The following is a 27,161-nucleotide window of genomic DNA, read 5'->3' as shown; positions in this document are numbered from 1 at the left end:
CCCCTGAGCACAGAGCCAGGAGCAGCCCCTGGGAATTGCCCCGCATATCTGGGGGAGGGTTATGCCCTACAGTGCCCAGGGCTTACACTGGTTCTAACTTTATTTTATTTATTTATTTATTTATTTATTTATTTATTGCTTTTTGGGTCACACCCAGTGATGCACAGGGGTTACTCCTGGTTCATGCACTCAGGAATTACTCCTGGCCGTGCTCAGGGGACCATATGGGATGCTGGGAATCGAACCCAGGTCGGCCATGTGCAAGGCAAACGTCCTTCCCATTGTGCTATCACTCCAGCCCCTACACTGACTCTAGCTTTAGGGTTCATTCTTGGCTATGCTTGAGAGACATGAACCCTACACTGTCTCTCAAGCCCCTCTCTCAAATGTATTTTTTTTTTTCAAATGTAAATAGCCCTGGCTGGTGGAGACACGGGGGCTCAGAAGCCACGAGTTCTGTGGGGAAATGCAATTAAATCAAAACCTAAAAAAATTCCCATGGAGTGCCCTGCCACAGAGGCAGGGTGGGATGGGGGGATGGGGGTGGGAGGGATACTGGGATCAGTGGTGGTGGAGAATGGGCACTGGTGGAGGGATGGGTACTCGATCATTGTACAACTGAAACCCAAGCACAAAAATTTGTAAGTCTACAACTGTACCTCATGGTGTTTCACTAATAAAATTTTTTTTAAAAATTCCCATGGATAATATTCCGTAAACTATACGCTCACAATAGAAAGAAAGTACTGGAGGAAAGCTGGTGCAGAGACACACAAAGGCAGCAGAATTGAAAGTGCCAGGGTCCCCACAAGGGGGCTGGTGTCCAGGAGGATTCAAGGGAAAAGTGGGGGGGGGGCGGCGGAGGCGGGAACATCCTCAGCCTGATCGTCCAGCCCAGTGCCCCCAGTAACCTCATGCTGCCTTTTCAGATAAAAACATCCCAGATGAGCTGATGAATGACACCCTGCCCACTCCGGGCTGAGTCACCTCAAACCTAAACTGCACGACTCACCTGAGTGATCTCCTGCTCCCCACATCTTCAAGGAAAAAGAAAACGAAGAAAACATTGACGCAGGCTGGGGGTGGGGGGTTTGGAGGAAAAGTGGGGACATTGGTGGAGGGAAGAGGACACTGGTTAAGGAACTGCTGTTGGAACATAGTATGCCTGAAACTCAATCATGGATAATTTTGTATCTTTGGTGATTCGATTAAAAAATTAAGGTAAGAGAGATAGTCTAGCAGGGAGGGCGGTTACCTCTCATGCAGCCCACCAGGGTTTGATCCCTGGGTCCCCTGAGCACCGCCAGGTGTAATTCCTGAGTGCAGAGCCAGGAGTAACCTCTGAGCATCGCCAGGCGTGACCCAAAAGGCAAAAATTACAATAAGAAGAAGAATGTAAGTAGCCTCTCCAGGGCTCCCACCGTGTTCTGCTCCCCGTGCTCTCCCCAAACTCTGCCCTTACCGTCTTAATTCACAGACTCCCCCCTTCTTAACTTAACTTCCCGCTTCTTAACTCAAGCCCCAGCAGAGGAGAGACCCCAGACTCCCTGGGAGTGAATCAGGGGAGGTGACAGTGTGCCAAAGCCAGGGGGAGGTTCCCATAGGGACTGAAGGAGGGGCTCTCTGAGCACTTAGGGGTCCTAGGGCCCCCCCGTGCTGGGGGTGGGCAGCAGAGCTGGGGGAGTGTTTAGGGGGGGCGCGGGTAGAGGCGGGGGAGTGGGAAGACGTGGGCGCTAACGGGCAGGGCTTCGCCCTCCGCCCTCCCACCGCGCTTGGGGCGGGGACTGGCTCCCTGCGGTGGCCTCGGGGCTCGGGCTTTGGAAACCAGCGGGAGTGGCGTCCACCGCACCCCACCACCACCGGCCGCTCCCGGGCCTTGGGAATCCCCCGCATGCGCAGACCTCGCCCCGGCGGCGTTGGTGTGTTCTGGAACGGCGCGGACAGCCCGGCCGGCGGGGACGCAGGTGAGCGCGCGCCGTCGGGGCGGCGGGAGCCCCGGGTGGGCGCGCGGGGAGGCCCCCCGGCCCGCCTCTGGTGACGGAATTCCCCGTGCGTTGGTTGGTTTCGTTTCTTGTCTTCCTGCTGGAACTTTCTGCACTGTCTGGCGTAAAAAGACATGAGGCAGTGAGGTCGAGGGGGCGCTTTTGCAAGTAGCCCTAGAGGGGGCGAACTCTCGGGGGTCAGGTGGGAAATGACCGAGGCTGGTCGTGCTCTTCCTCCTCTCCCACCCCCGCCCCGCAGCTTGGTTCATTTTTGTATTTACTTCATTTATTTTGGTTCGGGGCTCACACCCGGCTATGCCCCGGGGTTATTCCCAGCTCTGCATCCAGGAATCACTCCTGGGGAGAGACCTGAAGACTAGAGGGGCGCCCGGGATTTTAAATCCCAGGCCCACCGCTTTGAAGGCAAGCGCCCTGTCCTTCACATGGGTCCAGCCCCCACACTATTACTTTTAAAAAAGTGGTTTTGGTTTCAATACCCAGATACACCCCTGGGAGTTGGGATTTTGCGATTTTGCTCGTTGGGGTGTTCCCATTCATTGGTGCAGTGGGGCCGTCCTCAGGAGGGTCGCCTCCCACCACCACCTCCACCACTGGGAGCTTTAGTGAAACTGTTGGGTTAGTTTTACATTTGGGAGCCCTGGCCAGCTTTGTACCTTGTCACCTTACGTTTTTTTTCCATTTCAGCTCTCTTTCTGGATGTTGGGCCATGTGGGGCCAGTACTCAGGGGCTACTCAAGGCTCTATGCAGGGGTCCCTCCTGATGATGAGGGACACACTATGCATGCAAGGCATGCGCCCCAGCCAGGACTCTTGATTTTTGAAGAGTTGGTGCCTAGACGGGAGTCCCCAGCCTTCTTTCTTTCTTTATTTTTTATTTTATTTATTTATTTATTTTGGGGGGGTCACACCTGGCGATGCACAGGGGTTACTCCTGGCTCTGCACTCAGGAGTTATTCCTGGCGGTGCTCAGGGGATCATATGGGATGCTGGGAATCGAACCCGGGTTGGCCGCTTGCAACGCAAACGCCCTGCCCGTTGTGCTATCTCTCCAGCCCCCCCAGCCTTCTTTAGACAGAGCCAAACTTTCCTCCGCCACCATCCTAGAGTCACCTCTGTATTTTGGCAGGATGTATTTGTTAGAATAGGCTGAAGAGATTTAACCCAAATAGGATGGGTTGTTTATTATTACCAAAGGAGGATGTTTATTACTTTCTTCCTCAGCAGTCCATGGCTGAAGTTCTGGGTCTGTGTGCAGTTCTTCCCCCGGCAGAGATGCAGGGGTCAGGATTCTGCCTCCTTGGTCTTCTTCCCTTCCTTCTCAGAGCTTCCCCACCCACACCCCCAACCCCCAGAGTTACAACATTCTGGCACCAACTGACTATGGAAGAAAGACTTCCTGCCCCAGCTGGAAGGAGCACTGACCCTATCCGCACACACCCATTGGTGGAAATGAGTCACATGGCCACGTGAGCCATAAGGAAGCCTGAGCCTTTCTGGGCTGACTCCTTCAACGGAGCAGAACAGTTTGTGGGCAGTCCAGCCATCTCTGCTTTACATGAAAATGATGGAGAGGGGCCAAAGCAATAGTACAGCCTTAGATCGTTTGCCTTGTACCAGACTGACCCAGGTTTGATGCCAGCATCCCGTCCCACCCCTGATCCCTGCCAGGAGTGATCCATGAGCACAGAACCAGGAAGAAGCCCCAACCACTACCTTGGGTGGTAGTGACAGCCATACACCTGGGAAATGGCTCAAAGGACCAGTGCAAAACTTTGCATGCTGGAAGTCCAGTCCAATCCCCAGCACTGGTAATGCCCTGAGCACTGAGCTAGGAGTAGCTCCTGAGCATTGCCAAGCATGACCTAAAAACAAACCAAAAAATCAGTCACAGAAGCTACTGGTGTTCCCTTAGCCCAATAATGAATCTACAGGGGCTGGAATGATAGTACAGAAAGTAGGGAATTTGCCTTTCATATAGCGGACCCAGGCTTGATTCCTGGCACCCTGTATGGTCCCCCATACAGGGTGAATTTATTAGAGTTAACTAGCAAAAAGTACTAGCAGAGGAAATAAATCTCCCTTTTATCTTTGACCTTAAGGGCCCAGTTCAGCAAGAGGTCTAATATCGAGAAGTTTCTAAGTTTCTTACGTTTCTTTTTTCTTTTTTTTTTCTTTTTGGGTCACACCTGGCAATGCACAGGGGTTACTCCTGGCTCTCACTCAGGAATTACTCCTGGCGGTGCTCAGGGGACCATATGGGACGCTGGGAATCGAACCCGGGTCGGCCGCGTGCAAGGCAAACGCCCTACCTGCTGTGCTTCCAGCCCTGAAGTTTCTAAGTTTCTAAGATGGCCCCCCACTCCCCACCAGGAATGATCCCTAAGTACAGAGCTTGAGGGATGTCCTGAGCATCACCAGGTGTGGTCTCAAAACAAAGGCAGCATGAGTGTGTGCGCGCCCACACACACACACACACACACACACACACCTCTTACACACACACACACACTAAATTTACAGGAAATTCTGGAACTTAACAAAATCCTTTGAGTTTCCTCCAGGTATGACTTCATTGGGGAATATCTTCTCTGTGGCCAAGTCAATCTACAAAATGTGTGACGAGATGAAATACGGCCAGAAACAGTGCAAGCGCCTGGCGCACCGGGTCAGGGGCCTGCTGGAGCCGCTGCAGAAGCTGCAGGCCCAGGGAGAGGTGTGCCTGGCCCCCGATGTAGTGGCCGCCCTCGACGGCTTCCATGCTGTCCTTGAGGAAGCAAAGCAGCAGGTGGAAAAGTTCAGCAAGAGGTCTAACATCGAGAAGTTTATAAGAGCAAACCAAAACAAAATCCTCTTCGGAGATGTGAATACGAGTCTGAGCCACGCCTGGGAGCAGCTGTCCTTCACGCTCCAGACGCATCAGCTCCTGCTGCTGACCGGCACTAGCCACAGGACCTCTTGGCCAGAGGAAGACCAGCAGGACGCAGAGGACGACAGTCGAGCCATTGAGGAGGGTAAGTGTGGACGGGCACCTTTCGGTCTCTCCTGGATTTGCCAGAGCAGCAGGAGGGAAGAAAGCGTTGAGCGGGTGTCTTTATGTGACCTGGGCCGGGCATGGGGAGAGGAGGTGAAGGTTAGGGAGGCCATTGGAGGCCTGGGGAATTTGACTGAGCCTCTCTTTGCCTCTCCGTTCTCATTCATGGGTCTCAGGAACTCTAGAAGCAAATTCCTTTAAGTCTTATTTTTCTTCCAGGGCCCTTCTGTTAAGATTGTCAATTATGGGGCTGGAGCAATAGCACAGCAGATAAGGCATTTGCCTTGCACGCAGCCGACCTAGGTTCAATTCCCAGCATCCCATATGGTCCCCCGAGCACCGCCAAGAGTAATTCCTGAGTGTATGAACCAGGAGTAACTCCTGTGCATCGCCGGGTGTGAACCAAAAAGAAAAAAAAAAAGATTGTCAATTACTAAGGAGAAAGAATTCATTAGAGTTTTTTTTTTTTTTTTTTTGCTTTTTGGGTCACACCCAGTGATGCACAGGAGTTACTCCTGGTTCATACACTCAGGAAATTACTCCTGGCCATGCTTGGGGGACCATATGGGATGCTGGGAATCGAACCCTGGTCAGGCCACGTGCAAGGCAAACGCCTTACCCGTTGTGCTATCACTCCAGCCCCAGAATTCATTAGTTAACTAGCAAAAAGTACCAGCAGGGGATGTAAATCTCCCTTTTATCTTTGACCTTAAGGGCCCATTTCCAGATGTAGTCATTCTCTTTTTTTCTGGGTGGGGTGGGGCAGAATCTGGGCTGTACCTTGAAATGCCCAGGGGTCACTCCTGGCACTGCTGGAGGAGGGTGACCACATGCAGTGCTGGGCATCTTACGGGAGTCAGCCACGTGCAAGGCAAATGGCTTCAAACTGGGCATTCTCTCCAACCCAGATGTGATCTCTTACCAGTGTGTTGAGTGACCTCCGGGGAGATTTAAGTAATTACATCTGTTGTTTCACAATAGTATACTAAAAACTACAGTTTCGTTTCCTGCTTTTCTCACCCACTGATCTTAAATATTCTCCCATAAAAATATCCATAAACCTCTCCTGTATTATGGGATCTTCATGAGCCAGATAAATGACCAGCGTCACTATCACTGTCACTGTCATTGTCCTCCCATTGTTCATCGATTTGCTTGCGCGGGCCCAGTAACATCTCCATTTTTTAGACTTGTTGTTACTGTGTTTGGCATATCGAATTCGTCACGGAGAGCTTGCCAGGCTTTGCTGTGCGGGCGAGATACTCTCAGTAGCTTGCCGGGCTCTCCGAGAGGGGCGGAGGAATCGAACCCTTCTCAATCGGGCGTATATAGTACTTTTCCCCCCTGGTTTTGGGGTCACACCTAGCAGTTGTCAGGGCTTATTCCTGACTCTACGCTCAGGGATCACTCCTGGAAGTAATTTTGAGACCATTTGTGGTGTTTGTGATTGAGCTCGGGACAGCTGTGTGCAGGACAAGTGCCTTGTCCCCTGTGCTAGCACTCTGGCCCTAAATGTGTATTTACGATCATTCTTTTTCTCCTATTTTCGTAGTGTCAGGCATCAAGCCCGTGCTTTTTATTTGAGCCCCACCTGGCCCCTCAATTTCTAAACATGTTTATGAGTGTATGGATCCGGGTATATTAGACTCTGCTGTGAACTGAGCAACAGTGGGGGGGGGGGGGTGCTGGAGAGAGAGCACAGGATTAAGGTTCTTGTCTTGTGTTTCGTGGGGGGGCCCCCAACACTGCACCACCAGGGGTCACCCCAGAGCACAGAGCCAGGGTTAGCTGGAGCCTCTTTGGCAGTGCCTCCGAACAAAAATAAAATCAAGGGGCTGGAGCAATAGCACAGCGGGTAGGGTGTTTGCCTTGCACACGGCCGACCCGGGTTCAATTCCCAGCATCCCATATGGTCCCCTGAGCACCGTCAGGGGTAATTCCTGAGCACAGAGCCAGGAGTAACCCCTGTGCATTGCTGGGTGTGACCCAAAAAGCAAAAAAAAAATAAATAAAATAGATAAATAAATAAAACAGATAAATAAATAAAATCAAGGGTCTGGAGAGATAGTGCAGCTGTAAGGCGCTGGCCTTGCATGTGCCTACCGAGTTTGCTCCGCCGCACCCCGTATGGTCCCCTGAATCCCACCCGGAGTGATCTCTGAGAGGAGAGCCAGGACTAGGCCCCTGGGACAGCCAGGTATGGCTTAAAATTTAAAATAAATAATACATACAACAGACTGGGCTGGAGAAATGTCTTGGGTGACTGGACTGGCCCCTGGTTTGATCTCAACCTCCCAGGAGCCCACCTCCACGCTCTGAGTACCACTGTCGCCCCAAATGCCAAAAGAACCATAGAAAACTCAAATCTGGGCAAATCTGGGCTGAACCCAGGACACTCACCAAGGGAGCGAGTTTCCTTCCAGGAAGTTTCATTTCTTGGCACCTTGATAGGGACTTGAACCTCCTTGACATTTCTTCTCTCTCTCTCTCTCTCTCTCTCTCTCTCTCTCTCTCTTGCTCTCACTCTCTTGCTCTCTTGCTCTCTCTGCTCTCTCTTTTTCTTTTTCTTTCCAGATATGCTTTAGATAGTGCCATGTCAAAAATAATGGGCTTCATTGTCCCATTTTTCTCTCATTCAATTTGAATTTTATTTTTTGGTCTTTGCCAAACCCCAGCCCCCAGCTCTGTGCTGGAGGGTTCTCCCAGAAGCCCAGGAGATCATGAGGTATGGGGGATCAATTTGGGCTCCGACATGCAAAACAAGTGCTCCAGCTCTCTGAGCCCTCACTCCAGCCTCTTACTCATTTCTTTTTCTGTTTAAGTTTTAGCCACTGTGGTTTACAATACTGATAATGGCAGGGCTCCGTGCATAAAACATTTCCCCGCCTCCTCGAGGGTCTGCTTCCCTCTGCATTGTCCCAGTACTTCCTACTGAAGGCAAGTTCTCAATTTCTGCAGCCTTTGGGCATGTGTTTCTTTGTATCCCACCTATGAGAAAGCTCATTCTCTGTCTCTCTCCTTCTGACTGACTTCACTCAGTATGATACTCTCCACATCCATCACTGTCACTGTCACTGTCCTCCTGTTGTTCATCGATTTGCTCGAACAGGCCCAGTAACTTCTCCATTGGAGACTTAGTTGTTACTGTGTTTGGCATATCGAACATCCATGAGGGAGCAAATTGCATGATTTCAGCTTTTCTCGAAGCCGAGTAGCATTTCAGCGTGTATATGCACCACAGTTTCTTTATCCAGTCATCTGTTCTTGGGTTGTTTCCAGATTTATTTATTGACTTTGGGGGCCACACCCGGCGATGCTCAGGCTTACGCTTGGTTCTCCACCAAGGAATTATTCCTTGCTGTCCTCGGGAGACCATATATATATATTTTAAATTTTTATTAGTGAAACACCATGAGGTACAGTTGTAGACTTACAAATTTTTGTGCTTGGGTTTCAGTTATACAATGATTGAGTACCCATCCCTCCACCAGTGCCCATTCTCCACCTCCAATGCTCCCAGTATCCCTCCCACCCCCGATCCTCCCCATCCCACCCCACCCCTGTGGCAGGGCATTCCCTTTTGTTCTCTCTCTCCTTTTGGTTGCTGTGGTTTGCAAAAGAGGCCTGAGTGGCAATCATGTTCGGTCTATAGTCTACTTTCAGCATGCATCTCCCATCCTGGACGGATCTTCCCAACACCCTTTATTTGGTGCTCCCTTCTCTATCTGAGCTGCCTTTTCCCCTAGCGTGTGCGGCGGCCTCCAAGCCATGGAGTAAACGTCCTGGTACTTATCTTGGATATTCTTGGGTGTTAGTCTCCTATTTTGTTACTTTTTGTTCAGGGGGACCATATTTGATGCTGGGGATCTAACCCAAGTCAGCCGTATGCTAGACAAGCACCGTAATCACTGTACTATTGCTCTGGCCTCCTATTTCTAGATTTAAATCATTGTAGATCCTGCTGCAGTGAACATAAGAAGTACAAATATCTTTTCTGAATGGTTTTTGAACCCTTGGGGTAGATGCCAGGAAGTGGAATTGCTGGGTCCTATGGAAGCTCAATTCCTAGTGTTTTAAGAAATGTGCACATTGAACTGGAGTGATAGGACAGTAGAGAGGGCACTTGCCTTGCATGCGACTGGCCTGGGTTCACACCCGGGCATCCCATATGGTCCCCAGAGCACCACCAGGAGTAATTCCAGAGTGCAGAGCCAGGAGTGACCCCTGAACATTGCCGAGTTTAACAGTCCCCCTCCAAAGAAAAGAAAAGAAATGTTTGCGTTATTTTCTAAAGAGGTTGGTACCAGTTTCCATTCCCACCAGCAGTGAATGAGGGTCCCTGTTCCTCCACATCCATGCTGACACTGGTTGATGTTGTTCTTTGTGATGTGAGCCAGGGGCACTGGCATGAGACGGTATCTTCCTTGCTTTGATTTGATGATGATAAGCGAGGCCGACATTTTTTTCCCAGTCCTATTTCAGGGAACTGCTATTGTGCTAGAAGGAAACAGCTGAAAATTCGTGAGCAGTGCTGCAGATGGACGTCCTCTCCTGTCTTTTCTTTTCCTGCATTTCGGTTTTTGACTATTTGCTGCTCTTTTTCTGCAGAAAGCAAATCGGGAGAAGCAGCCTTGACGGAACTTGGAAAAGCCCTGAAGATAGCCTTGCAAAACTTGGAGGGTGAGTTATCTGGTGCCCAGCCGACCTGACTGCCGCAGCCTCTCCCAGGCTTCTTCCGGAAATCGTCTCCCCCAGTTCCTTGTCTGCCTTTTGGGCTGGGCCAGAAGTAGCCAGGGGGTGATATGCGCTGATGGCAAGGAGTAGCTTTTGTCTGAACCTATTCTGGAGCCCATCAATCTGTTGAAATGTCCCCAGGGTAGCGTTATTCAACCTTTTTCCACCTGACTGGCTCCTGCCCTGCATCTGGTCCTTAGATTGGCACCACTAAGCATCGGGATTTTTAGGCCTTCCTGCACCTACAGGCTGGCACCACACCATGGACCTCGCTGCTCGAGACAGCATTTCGCATCGAACTGTAGATGTTGCTTTCGCTCCTGTACATCAGGGAGTATCTGCATACTCCAGATCCCGGCAGTGTGGAGGAGGGAAGGGGTCGAAAATAGACTGCTAGGAATCTGGTCACAGGCCACCTCCCTTTTTTGGGGGGTGGGGGGTGGGGTTGAGCTTTGGGGCCACACCCAGTGATGCTCAAGAGTTATTCCTGGCTCTGTACTTAGGAATTACTCTGTGCTCAGGGAACCACGTGGGATGCTGGGGATCGAACCTGGGTTGGCCGCGTGCAGGGCAAACGCCCTCCCTGCTGTGCTACCACTCTGGCCCAGCCACCTCCCTTTTTGGATGTCTCTCCTCCCCCCATTTTTGTTCTGAGACACAGCAGCTTACTCCTGCAGTGACCTACTAAAAAGCAACAAGAAAGACATCCTGTTTTTGAAAAATATATACATTCTTTTGTCTCTTCTTTGCTCTTTCATCTCTTTTCTTTGTTTTTCTTGCCCCCTTTTTATTCAACTGAATAATTGGAACCATAATAGGAGGGTAGCCTTTCCATCTTTTCCATCTCTTTGAAAATGTTCTTTTTAGGGACTGGAGCGATAGCACGGTGGATAGAGCATTTGCCTTGCACGCGGTCAACTTGGGTTCGATTCCCAGCATCCATCCCAGATGGTCCCCCAACGCTGCCAGGAGTAATTCCCGAGTGCAGAGCCAGGAGTAACTCCTGTGCACTGCTAGGTGTGATGCAAAAAGAAAGAGAGAAAGAAACTATTCTTTTTTTTTTTTTTTTGCTTTTTGGGTCACACCTGGCGATGCTCAGGGGTTACCTCCTGGCTTTGCACTCAGAAATCACTCCTGGCAGTGCTCAGGGGACCATATGGGATGCTGGGAATCGAACCCGGGTCGGCTGCGTGCAAGGCAAACGCCTTACCCACTGTGCTATCACTCCAGCCCCTATTCTTTTTTTCATGTTCCCCTCCCCTTTGATATTTATTATATAATTTATGAAGACAAACTTCATAGATGCAAGGCGAGCCCCCCCTCCCCCATCCTGGGCAGTCTGGGGAAAGACTAGCTCTGCACATAGCCTCAGAGTCAGTGAACTTGAGCTGTGGAACTAACCAGTAGATGGGAGATGACAGGATAAAATGTGGTGCACAGTTCAGAGTCTGTGGCAGCAGGAGTGGGGAGAACAAAAAGATGAGTGGAAGTTGGAGAGGCCGCAAGTTAGAAGGAGGGAAATGAAGCGCCTGACGTGTGTGTGTGTGTGTGTGTGTGTGTGTGTGTGTGTGTGTGTGTGTTTGGGGGGAGGGCATTCCTGGAGATACTCAGGGCTTACTCCTGGCTCTGCACTTAGAATCACTCCTTGACAGTGCTTTGGGGGCTGGCGGGGGTTGGGGGGGAATATGCCTGGGATTGAACCTGAATTGGCTATTGGCCGTTTTCGGGGCAAGAGCCCTACCCACTGTACTATCTCTCCAGCCCCAATGCCTGACTACTTTCCTATGAAGCATCTGTGTCTCCGCTGGTCACTCTGAGGCTCTGAAGCCCTCGCTGGCCCTCTGAAGCTTTGGGCCAGCCTTGAGGCTTCCCTTGGCTGTGTGATCAGAGTCTGTGCTCCTGGTCCCGTTCCTCCGCTCATATGCTGTTGTCTCCTTCTCTCCTGGGCTGAGTTCAGTCATACAGAAATCTAGGAGGGCGCCCCCACAAGAACCAATCAAGGAGATTAAGAAGGAGGAGCTTACCGGACGAGAATGGGTCCTGCTAAGGGAAGATGAATCCAGCAAAATTTATCAAGGAGAATACTATAACTCTCCTGTGGCCATAAAGGTATTCAAGTCCCAAGCGGAAAGTGTTGAGTAAGTATATTTATAGAAATCTCTCACATATTACTTTGTATCGCTTAATTTCTTACCTGTAATAGAGAAAGGGAAAATAATAGAGAGAAATAAAACCTTCATTTAGATCGGGAACTCATTAACCTGTTTGGTTAAATGAGTCCAGACTTAAAGCAAAGCATGTCTTCCAGTGACAGAGAAGCCTGGTATAGAGATTAAGGCTCTAGCCTAGGGGCTAGATAAGTAGTTCGATAGGAAGGGTGATTGCCTTGCATGCAGCTGACGAATTTGATCCCTGGCACCCCATTTGGTCCCCTAAGCACCAGCAGGAGTGACTGCTGCAGGGCCATAGTAACCCTGAGCACTGCCAGGTGTGACCCTAAAGCCAACAACAAAGGAAAAACCACCTCTGTCTCTTTCAGCCTCTAGTCTAAAGACTTTCTTCTTTGTTGAGGTTTTTAGATACTTTTGAAAAGTACTTTTCGGTCCTGTTTGTCAGTTTCCCATCCTGTCTAGATAACACTGTGCTTGGCTAAGCTGTATTTATTATCTTGTGGGAGTACACTGCGGCTTTCACCAAGGCCAGGAAAACACAGTCTGGGTTCTGAAATGTATTTGTTGTTAGCATGTGGAAGTGCGCCCAAATGTCACAAAGTCTGTGGCCAACTTTTCTTGAGAACTTTCAGGTTTTTCTTTTGTTGGAGAGTATCTTTGGGGTCGCACCCAGAGGTGTTTAGGGGATCTTGCAGTCTTGGGGATTGAACCCAGGTCAGTCACAATACCATGCAGAGCAAATGCCTTCACCCCAATACTATCCAGTCCCTTTATACACCCATTTTCCCCAGCTCTATGAAACAGTACCCGCAGCAGCCCTTTCCTTCTGACTGCTGCTGTCTGGTTGGAGTCTATACTTTACCCAGGCATCTAGGGGTGGAACCCAATCCATTTCTTTTTTTGGCTTTTTGGGTCATACCAGGCCATGCTCAGAGGTACCTCCTGGCTCTTCACTCAGGAATTACTCCTGGCGGTTCTAGGGGGATGTTCTGGGGTGCTGGGGATCAAACCTGAGTCCTCGTATGCAAGGCAAACGCACTACACGCTGCATTATGGCTCCTCCCTGGACCCAGTGCATTTCCATCTTTGGCCTAAAATAAAACCCCACAAGCATCACTAATGGGCTTCTGTGTGAATTTCTTTGAGCTGTATTCTTTGGAGTGGAAATGATGGATCAGATCTGGGGTCTGAAATTGACTCTGATATTGACCAGTATTACTAAATAACTTCAGAAAGGGCTGTAAACCCCCCGGAGAGTGGCAAGGCTTGCTTGATTCTTGACCAAGTGCCACCAACTAGTGACATCACCCAGCTTTCTAGTTTGTTTCAACCTTTTTGTTGTGGAAGCTGCATCCCCAGAGCTCAGAGATCTAACTAACCATAACTGAGGTATCACAGTCCAGAGCCTCAACACAAGCTAGCCCTCAACCCCCTTTTTGTGTTTGATTTTGGGATGTACCCGGTGGTGCTCAGGATTCCTCCTGGCTCTTCACTCAGAAATCATTCCAGGCAGTGCTCAGGGTACCATATTGGGTGCTGGGAATCGAACCTGGGTTGAATGTGTGCAAGGCAAGCACCCTACCTGCTACACGATTACTCTGGTCCCTCTCCCTTTACAGCATGGATTTGTTCTTCCTGCATTCTCACTTTACTCAGAAATACCAAGTGTCCAGTACTGGGAATTTCTCCTGTTTCATTTCTGCTACCGTGTATTCCCTGTTCACATCCTCTACTCTTTCATCCATCACAGTTGTGGTACCTTTTTTTTTTCTTTTTGGGTCACACCAAACAATGCTCGGGGGTTACTCCTGGCTCTGCACTTAGGAATTTCTCCTGACAGTGCTGGGGGACCATATGGAATGCCAGGGATTGAACCCAGGTTGGCCATGTGTAAGGCAAAATGCCCTCCCCATTGTACTATCACTCCGGCCCCAGCAATTCCTGTTTTTTTTTTTTTATCTCACTAGTTTGTGGAACATCCTTGTATAAAGTGGACATGAATCACTTACCATCTTTACTCTTGCCAAGGAGGAGATCAGAGAGATAGTTCGGTGGGTAAGGTGCTTGCCTTGCACGCAGCCAACCTGGGTTCAATCTCTTGTCTCCTTGTGTTGTTTCCTGAGTCCCGCCAAGAGTGATTCCTGTGCACAGATCCAGGAGTAAACCCTGAGCACTACCAGATGTGGCCCCGAAACCCAGGAAAACAACCTCTACAATTTAATTTTTTTATGTTTAGTCCTGAAAACCTCTTGAATTATTTGTAATACTAGGTAGAGCCTAACTTTTCTTGGGAGCTGGGGGTATTGAGGCAACCTCCCCAGATCTGGGGGCCACTTTTTAGTGATGGCCTTACGCAAAGGCCTGGCAGGTTGGTGCTGCTGAGAGCCTGCGGTGCTGGGAGCCACCAGGGTCACATGTGGTTGCACTTGGCATCCTGTGAACGTTCAAGCCTGAACTTAGGGCCTTTAGAATGCAAAGCATATACTGCATTCTTTTGAGCTGTCTCCATGGCATCTCTTCATCCACTGTAGGATAACATTGGTTTGTGCCTGCTCCTCTGCCACTAGGAGCTTAGGTTTATTGAGTAATACCCATCACAATGCTCCTGAAGCACTCCCATTTCCTCGGAACTCACCTTTTTTAAAAAAAACTTTATTTATTTATTTATTTATTTATTTTGAATACCCATCCCTCCACCAGTGCCTATTTCCCACCACCACGGATCCTAGTATCCCTCCCACTCCCCATCACCCCCATCCCCCCCATCCCCCCGCCTCTGTGGCAGGGCATTCTCCTCTGTTCTCTCTCTCCTTTTGGGTGTTGTGGTTTGCAAGAGAGTTAAGCCTGATTTTCAGGGAGAAACATTGGATGATTTACTTTCCATTGATCACTTTGTATATAAGGAGATGTCGCGTGGCTGCTTATGCAGCTGCATGGTTTGGAATAAATGTCCTGGTTCCCGCATGCCTGAGCTATGCTTGTAGAGGCTCATGGTCACCGGGGTTCCATCTGGAGAAGGCGGGATGCAGCACCTACCCCATCTGGGACTTCCTGGTGATCTTGGCTCTGTTTGAGACCTGGAGCATTCTCCGGGAGCTGTGGAGCCCCCCCAGCGGTTTTCTTCTTTGTTGCTGTGTGCTGTAAAGATGACGCTGGGGGGGCGGGTTGTGGGCGTGCCTTCCGGAATCAGAGGTTTCGGTACTCATCTTTAACTTCTCTGTGCTCTGCTTTCTCTATTGGTTAATCACTCATTTCCCCTAAGCACTCCCTGTGACTTGTAAAGCCAAATTCCTCAGAAATCTCTGAAATCTTGCTTTCCTCCTGCTATGTCCCGGGAAGGGAGTTTTGCTCGCACATTGACCAGACCAGGCGCGAGGCTGCAAATGCAAAGCCCCTTTATTGCTAGCTCGAGTTAGGGTCCAAGTCTCATCCAACGCAGTGGAGCCTAGACAAGGACCCCGACTCTGAATTCTGAGCAGCTTATATAGGGTTTGGTTACATAACAGCATTTTTTTCTAGGAACTGGCAGTATGTTTTCAATTCTGGTCCCTGTCAGGTCCTGTGACTTCAGGGACCAACATTATGTTTCCAATTCTTGGTCCCTGTTCATCCTGTGACTCCATTCGCTCGGCCCTCTCTGCTTGGCTGGGCACCACTGCCCATGTCCCCTATTCTGATAGGTTCTTGCCATGGTGTTGCTTACCTGTCCAGAATGATATTGTTCTTTGAGAAGTCGGGTCTTTCTGATGAGGGAACTGAAACTTAGGCCTGTTGAGTTTCGGTCTTAAAGTGGAGCCTGTCATGACTCCATTTCAGCCTCAGACTCCTTCCCTTATGTTCTTTGCATAGTTTATGGTTGTTGGACTTAGGACAGGAGAAACATACTCCTTGATGGTATTTGGCCCTTAAGTGGATCTCCTGATCTCCTAGAAGCACTTCCTGGAAGGAAGGGCCTTTACATATGTTGATTGTGCTGCCTCACCTGTGTGGTTGCTACCCCCAAGTATTGGAGGTTGTCAAGACCAAGGCTGAGAGACAGAGCGTCGAGAGACTAGCTTGGAATGGGGAGCTTAGTGAGACTGGAACAGGCATGTGGGGAGAATGGGATAAATGACAGCTGATCACCAACCAGCCTGCCTCCCATTTTACCCTCCTTTTATCCATCGCTGTCAGCCATCCGGAGTGGGAGTATGGCCTTAACCACCGAACACACGTGGAGAGAGAGCGCGCGCCACCTTTTTATTTTTTGATTACACAATCCACGCAGTGGGTATATAGAGCTTCGTTTGGATGTGCAGTGCATGTCTGAGAGTAAGTGGTCTCCATATCTGGCTTCTTTCACTTGGCATAGTTTTCAAGTTTGTTTATCTTTTGGCCACTTCCCGTGGTGCTAGAGGACCATGTGGTGCTGGGGGTCATTCATGTGGCTCTCACAGGCAAAGCTTGCACTCCAGCCCTGTGAATCCTCTCCATGAAAAACTTTATAAAAAAGAAAATCGAGTCTGCACCTGGTTGTGCCAGGGAGCCAAGTCAGGGTCTCATCAAGCGTTCGAGGTTCGTTGATGTTGTCTAATTGTCAGTACACGCTGCTGCTGCCCTTCGTGGCTATGCTCATCACAGTGCCAGAAGACCCCGACAACCCTTCATACCTCATACACAGACTCAGTCAGCCTAAATGTGCTTAATGTTCTCCCAGAGCCTGTACAGTCCTGAAACCCTAATATCCCCTTTTGTTCTTTTAGAATGGTGAAAAAGACTTTTAATAAGGAGATCAGAACTATGAAGAAATTTGATTCTCCCAATATCCTGCGTATCTTTGGGATTTTCATTGATGAGACAGGTAAGGAACTCAGGGGTGGGTCTCTCATCCTGCTTCTGCAGCAAAATGCGTTGTGTTTGTTTGTTTGTTTGGTTGGTTTGGGGGCCACACCCAGCAGTGCTCAGGGCCTACTCTTGGTTCTATGGTCTGAGAATCATTCCTGGGATGGGGGAATATAGGCGGTGCAGGATATTGAACCCAGGTCAGCCAGGTGCAGAGACAAGCATTTTACTTATCGCACTCATATTTTTATTTCTATATATTGTTCTAGGGGTCGCTCCTGGAGCAGTACTCAGGGTTATTCTGAGTACTTGACCTTTGTTTTTGTTTTTAGCTTGGGGGCAACTTCCGCTGGTACTCAGGCATCTGCTCATGGCTTGGTGCTCAGGGGACCTCTCAGTATCAGGAATTGAACCCAAGTCTCCCACCTTCCATGCTTGTGTAGATCCCGTTGTCCCGCCGTCCTTCCTGCCTTCCACATATGTCCAATAAGCCCTTTTGGCATCTTTAGGAATAAAACCCGACAGTTGACACTTCTCAGATTCCTAATGCTAACGTGGAATTGCCACATGGCGAATACCATGAGGAAGATAATTGCAAGTTTGAGGTTTGACCCATTCGGAGAGATCAGGGAGCAAATAGAGTGAAATGGGAGTGGAGAGTGGGGAACACGGGGGTCTGTGGGGGGAGGGCAGGAGGCTGGATGCTGACCAGGGCTGACCCTCTCCCATCAGGGACTGACCCACAATTCTCCATCGTCATGGAGTACTGCGAACTCGGCAGCCTCAGGGACCTGCTGGCTTCCAGGAAGGACCTGACGCTGGCTGAGCGCGTCATCCTCATGCTCGGCGCTGCCAGAGGCTTGAACAGGTACCTCCTGGGTGTGAGTGAGAAGGACCCCCAGAAGTATCTGAGAAACCCAGAGATTGCTAGAGAGTATTCCTGAGTGTGTCCCCTTCCATAAGTATTTAATGACTGTGAGTAATGAATTCCTTAGTTGTCAGCCCAGAGAGAGAGCCTTAGCCCAGAGAGCGGCAGCTTACAGACTCCATTGCTGAATTTTGTTGTTGCTGCCTTTGGGCCATATCAGGAGGCCTTTGGGACTACTTCTGGTTCTGTTCTTGGCGTCACTCCTGGCAGCGCTTGGGGGACATGTGTTCTGAGTGCAGAACGTGTTCAGCACTTTAAATTATGTCTCTGGCCCCTTCGGTGTTGAAATTTTATTTTGTATTAGGGCTGGAGCGATAGCACAGCGGGTAGGGCGTTCGCCTTACAAGCGGCCAACATGACCGACTCGAGTTCGATTCCTCCGCCCCTCTCAGAGAGCCCGGCAAGCTACCGAGAGTATTTGATATGCCAAACACAGTAACAACACCCACCAATACTCTGGGTTAACTCCTGGCTCTGCACTCACGACTTAATCCTGGCGGTGCTTGGGGGCCATATGGGATACTGGGGATGGAACCCAGGAACCTGCTTGCAAGGCTGTACCCTATGTTGAAGATAGTCCCCTACCCGCTGTACTGTCGCTCCAGCCCCTTGAGTGTTGAATCTAAACCTGGGCAGCCTGGGCAACTGAATAGGACTTACTCCTGAAGTCACCAGGCACAGCAAAGCAAAATGCAAAATGCCGAGTTATCTTGGAATTTCAGAAAAGCAAGGAATGATTGTTTAGTGTCTGTGCTGGATATTACCCGAGACACCTCAGGTTTCCTTTCTGTTTGGGCCCTTGGACCACACCTGGTGGTGCTGAGAACTTACTCCTACCTCTGTGCTTGGGAATCACTCCTGCCTGGGCCTAGGTACCAGATAGGGTTGGTCCAGGGTTGATCACATGCAAGGCAAGTGATCTTTGTCCTGTGTCTTTGGGACATATGACATCTGTCTTTAGTACATATGACATCTATGTCTTTAGTACATATGGCATATGTCTTTAGTACATATGACATCTTGTACTAAAATCCGAGTTCTGATAAGTGATGTTTTGTATTACTTTTGAACTTCTCCTGAGTCCTTGGGTGGCTGTCCTATCAGTGGTTCCTTCCCCACCCAAAGCTTGCACAGTAGGAGCCAGCTCCCTACCCCAGCAATAACTCCCCCCCTGCCCCCCCCCCCCCAGTGCCAGCAATCAAACATCAAACCCACGTCTCACAGGCCTGGGGCATTGTGCTGTACTGTGAGCTGCATCCCAGCCTTACAATAAAGAACTTTTTTTTTTTGCTTTTTGGGTCACACCTGGCAATGCACAGGCTTTACTCCTGACTCTGCATTCAGGAATTACTCCTGGAGGTGCTCAGGGGACTATATGGGATGCTGGGAATCAAACCCGGGTCGGCCGCATGCAAGGCAAATGCCCTACCCGCTGTGCTATCACTCCAGCCCCAATAAAGAACTTTTTAATGTATGTCCCATGCAATTTTGGGAACATGCATATACCTAAAAGAAATTCACCAATCATCCAAAATAAGATGCATCTTATTTGCATCTTACCCTCTATATTATTTGCAGATTCTAGCTGTTCTTAAGTGCGAGTTCTCTGATTCGTTTACCTCCCCGGTCCACAAGACCTTTTGTTCTTTGATTTCTACCATATGCAAAAGGCTGACCATTGTTTACTTCATAGTTTTTTTTGGTTTATTTATTTGCTTTTGGGGCATACCTTGCGGTACTCTGGTACTCTGGGCTTACTTGTGCCACTGTGCTTAAGGATCATTCCTGGAGGGGCTGAAGAACCATATGGGATGCTGGGGATCGAACCCAGATCAGTCCTTGTAACCAATGCCCTACTTTCAAATAGCCCAGATATGAGGGCTAACTAGGAAAGACAATGCAGAAGGCCTGTACTATTTCTAAAAACATTCTAGGAATAACCTAAATGGGAGCCCAGAGGTAGTACAGAGCTTCTTATTTGTTTGTTTTGGGGCCACACCTGGCTGTACTCAGAGGTTACTACAGGCTTTCTACTCAAGAATTACTCCTACCGGCTGGAGCACAGTGGGTAGGGCGTTTGCCTTGCACGCGGCCAACCCGGGTTTGGAGTAATTTCTGAGTGCAGAGCCAGGAGTATCCCTTGTGCATCGCCGAGTGTGACCCAAAAAGCAAAAAACAACAACAACAAGAAAAAACAGGTGGGCCACGTGCAAAGCCAGTGCTCTCCCTGCTAAGTTAGTACAGAGATTCTTAAGAATCGGTGTGCTGCCACTGAGACCCTGGTTCAAGTCCTGGCACCACATACAGGCCCAGAGTGCTGTCAGATTTGCCCTCTCCCCAAATAATGATTGGTGCCCAAGTCCATGGCCGATGATTTGCTTCCGGGAGAAGTGAACCCCAGGACGACTCGGTGATAACAACCTAAGGCAGGAGGTCACTTATTCCACAGCACAGGGAATCCGACCAAGCTGTGACCAAGCAGGAAATACGTCACGGGCAGTATTCAGGGGCAGCTTTGTGTTGCTGTAGCCTTGGAATCCCACTTCCCTGGTCTAGCCATGTGAGGCTGCCCTGGAGGAAGGCCTGACCACTCCTCCGGCCCAGCCAGGGTCACCCACTCCCTGCCTCTGCTCCCACAGGCTGCACCAGAGTGTCAAGCCCGAGCTCCACCAAAAAATCAGCAGCGCCAGCTTCCTGGTGGCAAAAGGCTTTCAGGTGAAGGTGAGAGGCCTCAGTTCCAATGGGGGACCCCTGCGGGCTTCACTGCCTTCCTCCCGGCTGGGGTCAGCTGCATGCAAGCATGTACCTTAACTTCCACCCACAAAATGCAGTTTTTTATTTCATTTTGGGCCCCACCTGTGATCAGGGCTTCCTCCTGACCTTGAGCCCAGGGATCACTCCTGGTGGGGCTCAGGGATCTGAGTGGTGCCAGGGATCAACCCCGGGTTGGCTGTGTTCAAGGTAAGTGCCCTACTCCATGTACTATTGCTCTGGCACCATCATGGTCTCACACTTTTAAGGTAGATACTTTTAACCATTGAACCATCTCCCCAGGCCCTCCCATTGCCCTGTTTTATTTTAATTTTTTATTTTATTATTTTTTTAAATTTTAAAATTTTTATTAGTGAGACACCATGAGGTACAGTTGTAGATTTACAAATTTTTGTGCTTGGGTTTCAATTATACAATGATCAAATACCCATCCCTCCACCAGTACCCATTTCCCACCACCACGGATCCCAGTATCCCTCCCACCCCCCATCCCCTCCATCCCACCCTGCCTCTGTGGCAGAGCATTCCCTTTTGTTCTCTCTCTCCTTTTGGGTATTGTAGTTTGCAAAAGACCATTGCCCTGTTTTACATTTTTTTCTTAATTTTTAAAAAAAAATTTTATTAGTGAGATATCATGAGGTACAGTTGTAGACTTACAAATTTTTGTGCTTGGGTTTCAATTATACAATGATCAAATACCCATCCCATTGCCCTGTCTTAGAGAGAAGAAACTTTTTGTGTTTTCTCTTTTGGTGTACGTAATGCCAGAAGAGACCCCTGGGCTGGAAACGCATCTCAAAGGTGAAATGCCATCCTTCAGAGTCACGTGCAGCTCCTAGCTCTGCCCTCTCCTCCCATCCACCCAAGATCCTGCTGCTTCTGTCTCTGTTTAGCTGGCAGGGTTTGAGTTGAGCAAAACACAGACTTCCATCAGACGAGAAACTAAAAGAAAGAGAGAGGAGGGAATCAATTCCTCAGTATACCGCTCACCTCAGAGACTGAAGAATGTCTATGATACATATGACATGGAAGCCGAAATATACAGGTAACTCTGTATTCTCAAATGAACTTGAACTGAGAAGATGGGGCAGTCCTAGCCAAGCATGATTTTTTTTTTTTTGCTTTTTGGGTCACACCTGGCGATGCACAGAGGTTACTCTTGGCTCTGCACTCAGCAGGTGCTCAGGGGACCATATGAGATGCTGGGAATCGAACCCGGGTCAGCCGCGTGCAAGGCAAATGCCCTACCCGCTGTGCTATTGCTCCAGCCCCCAAGCATGATTTTTTTTTTTTTTTTTGCTTTTTGGGTCACACCCGGCAATGCACAGGGGTTATTCCTGGCTCATGCACTCAGGAATTACTCCTGGCGGTGCTCGGGGGACCATATGGGATGCTGAGAATCAAACCCGGGTCAGCTGCGTGCAAGGCCCTACCCGCTGTGCTATCACTCCAGCCCCCCAAGCATGATTTTTGAGTTCCAGTTTTGTTGAGTTCCTGGAAATGAATAGAAGAATGTTTTCTTTTAGCTTTGGAATTGTCCTCTGGGAAATCGCTACCGGGAAGATCCCATTTGAAGGTAAGCAGTACCCAGTTCTGCGGTTGGGTCCAGTAGAGCACACCCACACACCTTCCTGTCCGGGGAGCTTTACACTCCCATGTGTGCATTGTGGGAGTGCTTAGTGGGCTCATTGGAAGCGCTTGTTTCCTTGAGACCCAAAGTCCCTAGTTCTTTTTTTTTAATTTGGGGGTGCGGGTGGGTTCGGGCCACATCTGGCAATGCTCAGGGGCTATTCCTGGCTTTTATGGGACAGTATGTTGTGCCAGGGATTTGAACCTGGGTTGTTGCGTTCAAGACAAGTTCCTGACTTCCTGTGCTATCTCTGGCCCATCAGCATTCAGACAGCTGTGCCATGTTTTGTTTAGGGGCTGCACCCAGAAGCGCTCAGGGGTCATTCCTTGTGATGCCCAGGGATCAACAGGGATGCAAGGCAAGCACCTTAGCCCTGTCCTCTCTCTCCAGCCCTAAATCTTCCTTTCTGTCGTCTTCATTCCAGGCTGCAATTCTCAGACTCTCTACCAACGGGTGGTTGAAAACCAGCACCAGGAACCATTGGGTGAAGACTGCCCTTTCAAGTTGCAGGAGATCATTAACAGGTGCCGGGCTTATGAACCCTCGGAGCGGCCGAAGGTTGAGGGTAGGCTTCTTTTTTGTGTGTGCGCGCGGGTTTTTCTTGTTTGTTTGGTTGGGAGCTACACCTGGCAGTACTTAGGGGTTACTCAAGGTTCCGCACTCAGGAATTACTCCTGGCAGTGCTCAGGGTACCATATGGAATGCCGGAGATCAAACTCAGGTCGAATGCATGCAAGGCAAGCATCTTACTGTACTATCACCAGCCCCAGGGGGTAGCTTTCCTTCTGATCCAGAGAGCACAGATAACATTGTAATTTTTTCCCACTTTTTGGGCCACACACGGCGATGCACAGGGATTCCTCCTGGCTCTGCACTCAGGAATTACTCCTGGTGGTGCTCAGGAGACCATATGGAATGCTGGGAATCGAACCCGGGTCGACTGCGTGCAAGGCAAATGCCCTATCCGCTGTGCTATCGCTCCAGCCCCCACATTGTAATTTGACATTAAGTTTTCCTTTGTGGTTTACGACCAGGGGTGATTTTTCTCTTTGGGGGACAGGGCAACAGCTAAAGACATTGTGGGTTGTCCTTCTCAGGAGGTGAAATGGGGTGGGGAGTGCTTCTGGCTTTTAGTAGATGGAATAGATGCTACCAAACTTTGAGAAATACACAGGGCAACCTCTTGCAGCAAAGAATTATTCCACCCAAACATCTGTGGTACAAGAATTTGGAAACCCTGGCCTCAGGATACTGCTTAGCTTGGAGTGGAGCTGATTACTCAACCTTAATGTTTTCTTCAGCCCCTCCCTATTCTCTTTCCTTCCTTTCTGCTCCCCTCAGAAGGAGAGGGGTACAGGTGTCTGGCCTCTGCATTCTCCCCTTTCTCTTCGTTTTCAGTATCCTTGGTATAGTTTGTTTTTCTCTCCCCAGATGTTTGGCTTCCCATGTTATCTCTGCTTTTCCAATTTCTTTGTTTTTTTTTTTTTATTTTTGGGTCACACCCGGCGATGCACAGGGGTTACTCCTGGCTCTGCAATCAGGAGTTACCCCTCAGGGGACCATATGGGATGCTGGGAATCGAACCTGGGTCAGCCGCGTGCAAGGGAAACGCCCTACCCGCTGTGCTATCTCTCCAGCCCCTTCCAATTTCTTACACAGTCTCTTGAGCACATTTTCCTTTCCTATTTTTTTTTTTGGGGGGGTGCTTTTTGGGTCACATCAGGCAGTGCTCAGGGGGTTATTATTTCTGGCTCTGCACTCAGGAATTACCCCTGGCGGTGCTCGGGGATGCCAGGGATTGAACCTGGGCCGACTACATGCAAGTCAAATGCCCTCCCTCAGTACTCTCACTCCAGCCCCTATTTTCTTATTCATGATCACAAACTCTCAGACTTTCCACAAAACACCACATAGAAGACTTGGTGGTTTACATAAAACAGCCCCACACTGGGGAACTGTTTCTACTCAAAGTTGCTACAGAATTCAAAAATGGACTAAAATGTCTTTACTGCAATATGTGATGCTGTAATGGAGTATGTGTAGTGCTTAGGGGCTATTCCTGGCTCTGTGCCTGGGTCCACATCTGATGATGCTCAGGGAACCATATAGAGTTATGGGATAGAAGCAGGGTGAGCAATAGGCAAAGAAAGTGCCTTGCCCCCTGTACAATGTCCTCGGTCCAATAGATGTGGCTTTTTTTTTTCAAAAATCATGTGAAAGTGTGAAAGAACATATTCTTGTTAAAGAACAGAATTTTGCCCCTGACTTAGAAACTATCTTTTCACTTCCTTTCCTTTCTCTCAAAGGTTAACCACTGCCCGAAATAGAATAGTAAACATTTGTCCATAGTTTTATAACCCAGGTGCAGTATATTATCTGGTTTCTTCTGTGTAATAACTTTGTATTTGAATGGTTTACTTTCGTCACTTGCTCAACATTATGATCTGTAGGAGTCCATGAGACAACCACGAACAGCCCTTATCCTTTCTGCTATGGTGAATAGTTTAATTCTCCCAGTACTTGTTCTTAGAGACCTTCACACATTCTTATGCTAATATCCTGGGCACCCAGGAGAGTGTCTTGGACAACAGGAGCTTGATGATGAGAGAGGAATAAAGGGGAAGGAATAAAGGGGACAGCAGTTTAGTCATTGAGACCATTTCTAAAGACGTCAGGATTTACTGATGCCTTTGGCAAGGTCTTCTCATGAAGCTCTGTAATAGACACCTAGGAGTTAATTTCATTCCTTCTCCTTCTGCTTCCTTTATCCCCATGCTGACTTTTTGGCATTAAGTACCAAAAGCATTGGTGGCAGAGAGATAGAACTTGTCAGGCACTTGACTTTCATGCTGCCAACACTGGTTAGATTACCAGCATGGCATATGGTCGCATGAGCACTGCCAGGAGTCACCCGAGCATGAACCAGGAGCAGCCCCTGAGCATCATCAGGTGTTACCCAACTCCCACGACCCCCATTCTCAATCAAAATCAGGGTCTGTTGGAATTCTTCCTGGCACAACTCCTTAACCATCTAGGCTGCTGGGATTGTGAGAAAAAGCTCTGAAGCCTGGCCTTGATGAGGTCTAGCTGGTGCTAGGGGACCAATTGACATTCCCCAATGATTAGTCTAGCTTGATGGCCTTGCAGTTGACAGCAGCCAGGGCTTGAGACAGGGGAGCCGACACACACTTGTGGTATCTGAAAACTTACTGTTCTGCTTCTGCATTAGCTCATAGAGACCCTGTGATATCTCATGACACTCCGTCCCATATAGCCCACGTAACCATAGATTTCACCTTTCTCTTCCCATTTCATGCTCCACACATAATGCATTCCTTTTGCCCCTGTGGAATCATTGTTATCCCCAAATAAACTTTGTCATATGACCATCAGTCTGTGGCCTGTGTGGATGGTTTCTCCCAGCCAACTCATTGTATGTGTATCTTTGTGCATTCAGCCCTAGATCACGTGATGGGCTCCATGTTCCCAGGTTTTCCAATAGCTGCCAGACAGCTTCAGTGGTCTAGGGTTTTTTTTTTTTTTTACTTTGGGTCACACCTGACGATGCTCAGGGGTTACTCCGGGCTCTGCATCCCAGAATCACTCCTGGCAGTGCTCAGGGGACCATATGGGATGCCGGGGATCGAACCCGGGTGTGCCATGTGCGAGGCAAATGCCCTTCCTGCTCTACTGTGGTTCTGGCCCCATGGTTTAGTTTTTTTTTTTTTATATTTAGAAGTACTGCTATTTATTCAGCCACTGATTAGGCTGATTGGGTTTAGGTTTTTTATGAAACTTTTTCTTGGACACGGGAAAGCGGAAGAGTAGACTCAGCTGTGCTTCCTGAAGAACATGCTTTCAGTGTGGATGAGAAGCTGACTACGGTTTTACATTGCACCTTCCTGTCTTTCAGACTTTCCTTTGTCTTCTTCCTTCCTCTTCCAGGCTCTTTACAAATGGGTACCCTTCTAGGATAAAAGAATTACTACTTGAGATTAATTCCTATTAGGATGAAAGATTACCAGTCCCAGAAATTATTTGTATTTTAGACCTAGGCATTGAGCACATGCTTCACAAGAGTAGGACCTTTGGTTCATTCCGTGCAAGGGGAAAAAAATCGGCCTAGTTAGAAGGGAACTTCTTATCACAATAGCATTAATGCACTTTTTTTTTTGGGGGGGGGTGTTGGTGGGAATCACACCAGGTGATGTTGAGGGGTTACTCCTGGATTTGCACTCAGAAATTACTCCTGGAGGTGCTCATGGAACATTATGGGATGCCAGGAATTAAACCCCAGTCAGCTGCGTGCAAGGCATATGTACTATCACTTGGGCCCCAGTGCACATTTTTTTTTCCTTTAGTTATCAGCCTGACCAGAGGGGATGCTGTTTTTGCACTACTGTATAGTGTAAAAAGTCCTGTGTTCCTAGCTTGACTCTCAGCTTGGATATTTTCTAACTTTCTGTTCATTCATTCCTTCACAGAAATCATTGAAATGCTGTCTTCCTTGGGCTGAAACTGAAACTGCGGAGTGGATGAGAAGCAGGAGGAGGCACAGCTCTCTCATAGTATTTGTGGGCACAAGAAGGCATTACTTTTATGTCGCAAACAGAACAATTTCTGGTTTACAAAATGTATTTTGCTTCTAGTGAAATTTCCAAATATATGCATTTGATAGTAGTAACTGAGATTGATGTTTTATAAAACCAAATATCTTTCTGAATCCAAACCTCTGGGATGTGCTGGGAACACCATGGAATGCTGGGTTTGTTGGAATCCAGGGTTCTTCATACAAAGCATTATATCCATTGAGCTATCTTCCAGGCCCTCACGTTTTGTTTTTATGAACCTCAGGTCATGGCAATCTTCAGCTTTCTTCTAGATCTAAAGCTTTAGAATTCACACAAGTTTTGACTCCATTTTGAATTCTTTTTTTCTATTTGGAACAGGGGGTGCATAATAATGTTTTCAAATTTGGGAGTCAACCCCATGCTCAGTATTTGCTCCTGGCTCTGGCTCAGGGATCACTCATAGCAGGGCTTAGGAACCGTATGGGGTGCTGGGGATGGAA

General features: G+C 48.9%; 1 protein-coding gene across 1 annotated transcript; it reads left to right on the top strand.

Annotated features, from left to right (window-relative positions):
• The first annotated feature begins 1,890 nt into the window (after positions 1-1,890).
• MLKL (mixed lineage kinase domain like pseudokinase) lies at positions 1,891-26,729 on the top strand. Its single transcript, XM_056136745.1, has 11 exons — positions 1,891-1,964; positions 4,565-5,014; positions 9,643-9,714; positions 11,726-11,906; positions 16,682-16,779; positions 17,493-17,628; positions 20,328-20,409; positions 21,354-21,505; positions 21,987-22,036; positions 22,515-22,655; positions 26,575-26,729. Exons 1-11 carry the CDS (start codon positions 1,892-1,894, stop codon positions 26,604-26,606), a joined length of 1,467 nt encoding a protein of 488 aa, XP_055992720.1. The 5' UTR covers position 1,891; the 3' UTR covers positions 26,607-26,729.
• The last annotated feature ends 432 nt before the right edge of the window (positions 26,730-27,161 follow it).

Source organism: Sorex fumeus, unplaced genomic scaffold (genome assembly GCF_029834395.1).
Source record: "Sorex fumeus unplaced genomic scaffold, SorFum_2.1 ptg000122l, whole genome shotgun sequence".
Taxonomy (NCBI): Eukaryota; Metazoa; Chordata; class Mammalia; order Eulipotyphla; family Soricidae; genus Sorex; species Sorex fumeus.
The sequence above is the reverse complement of the archived record's forward strand: the minus strand, read 5'-3'. Positions and strand labels throughout refer to the sequence as shown.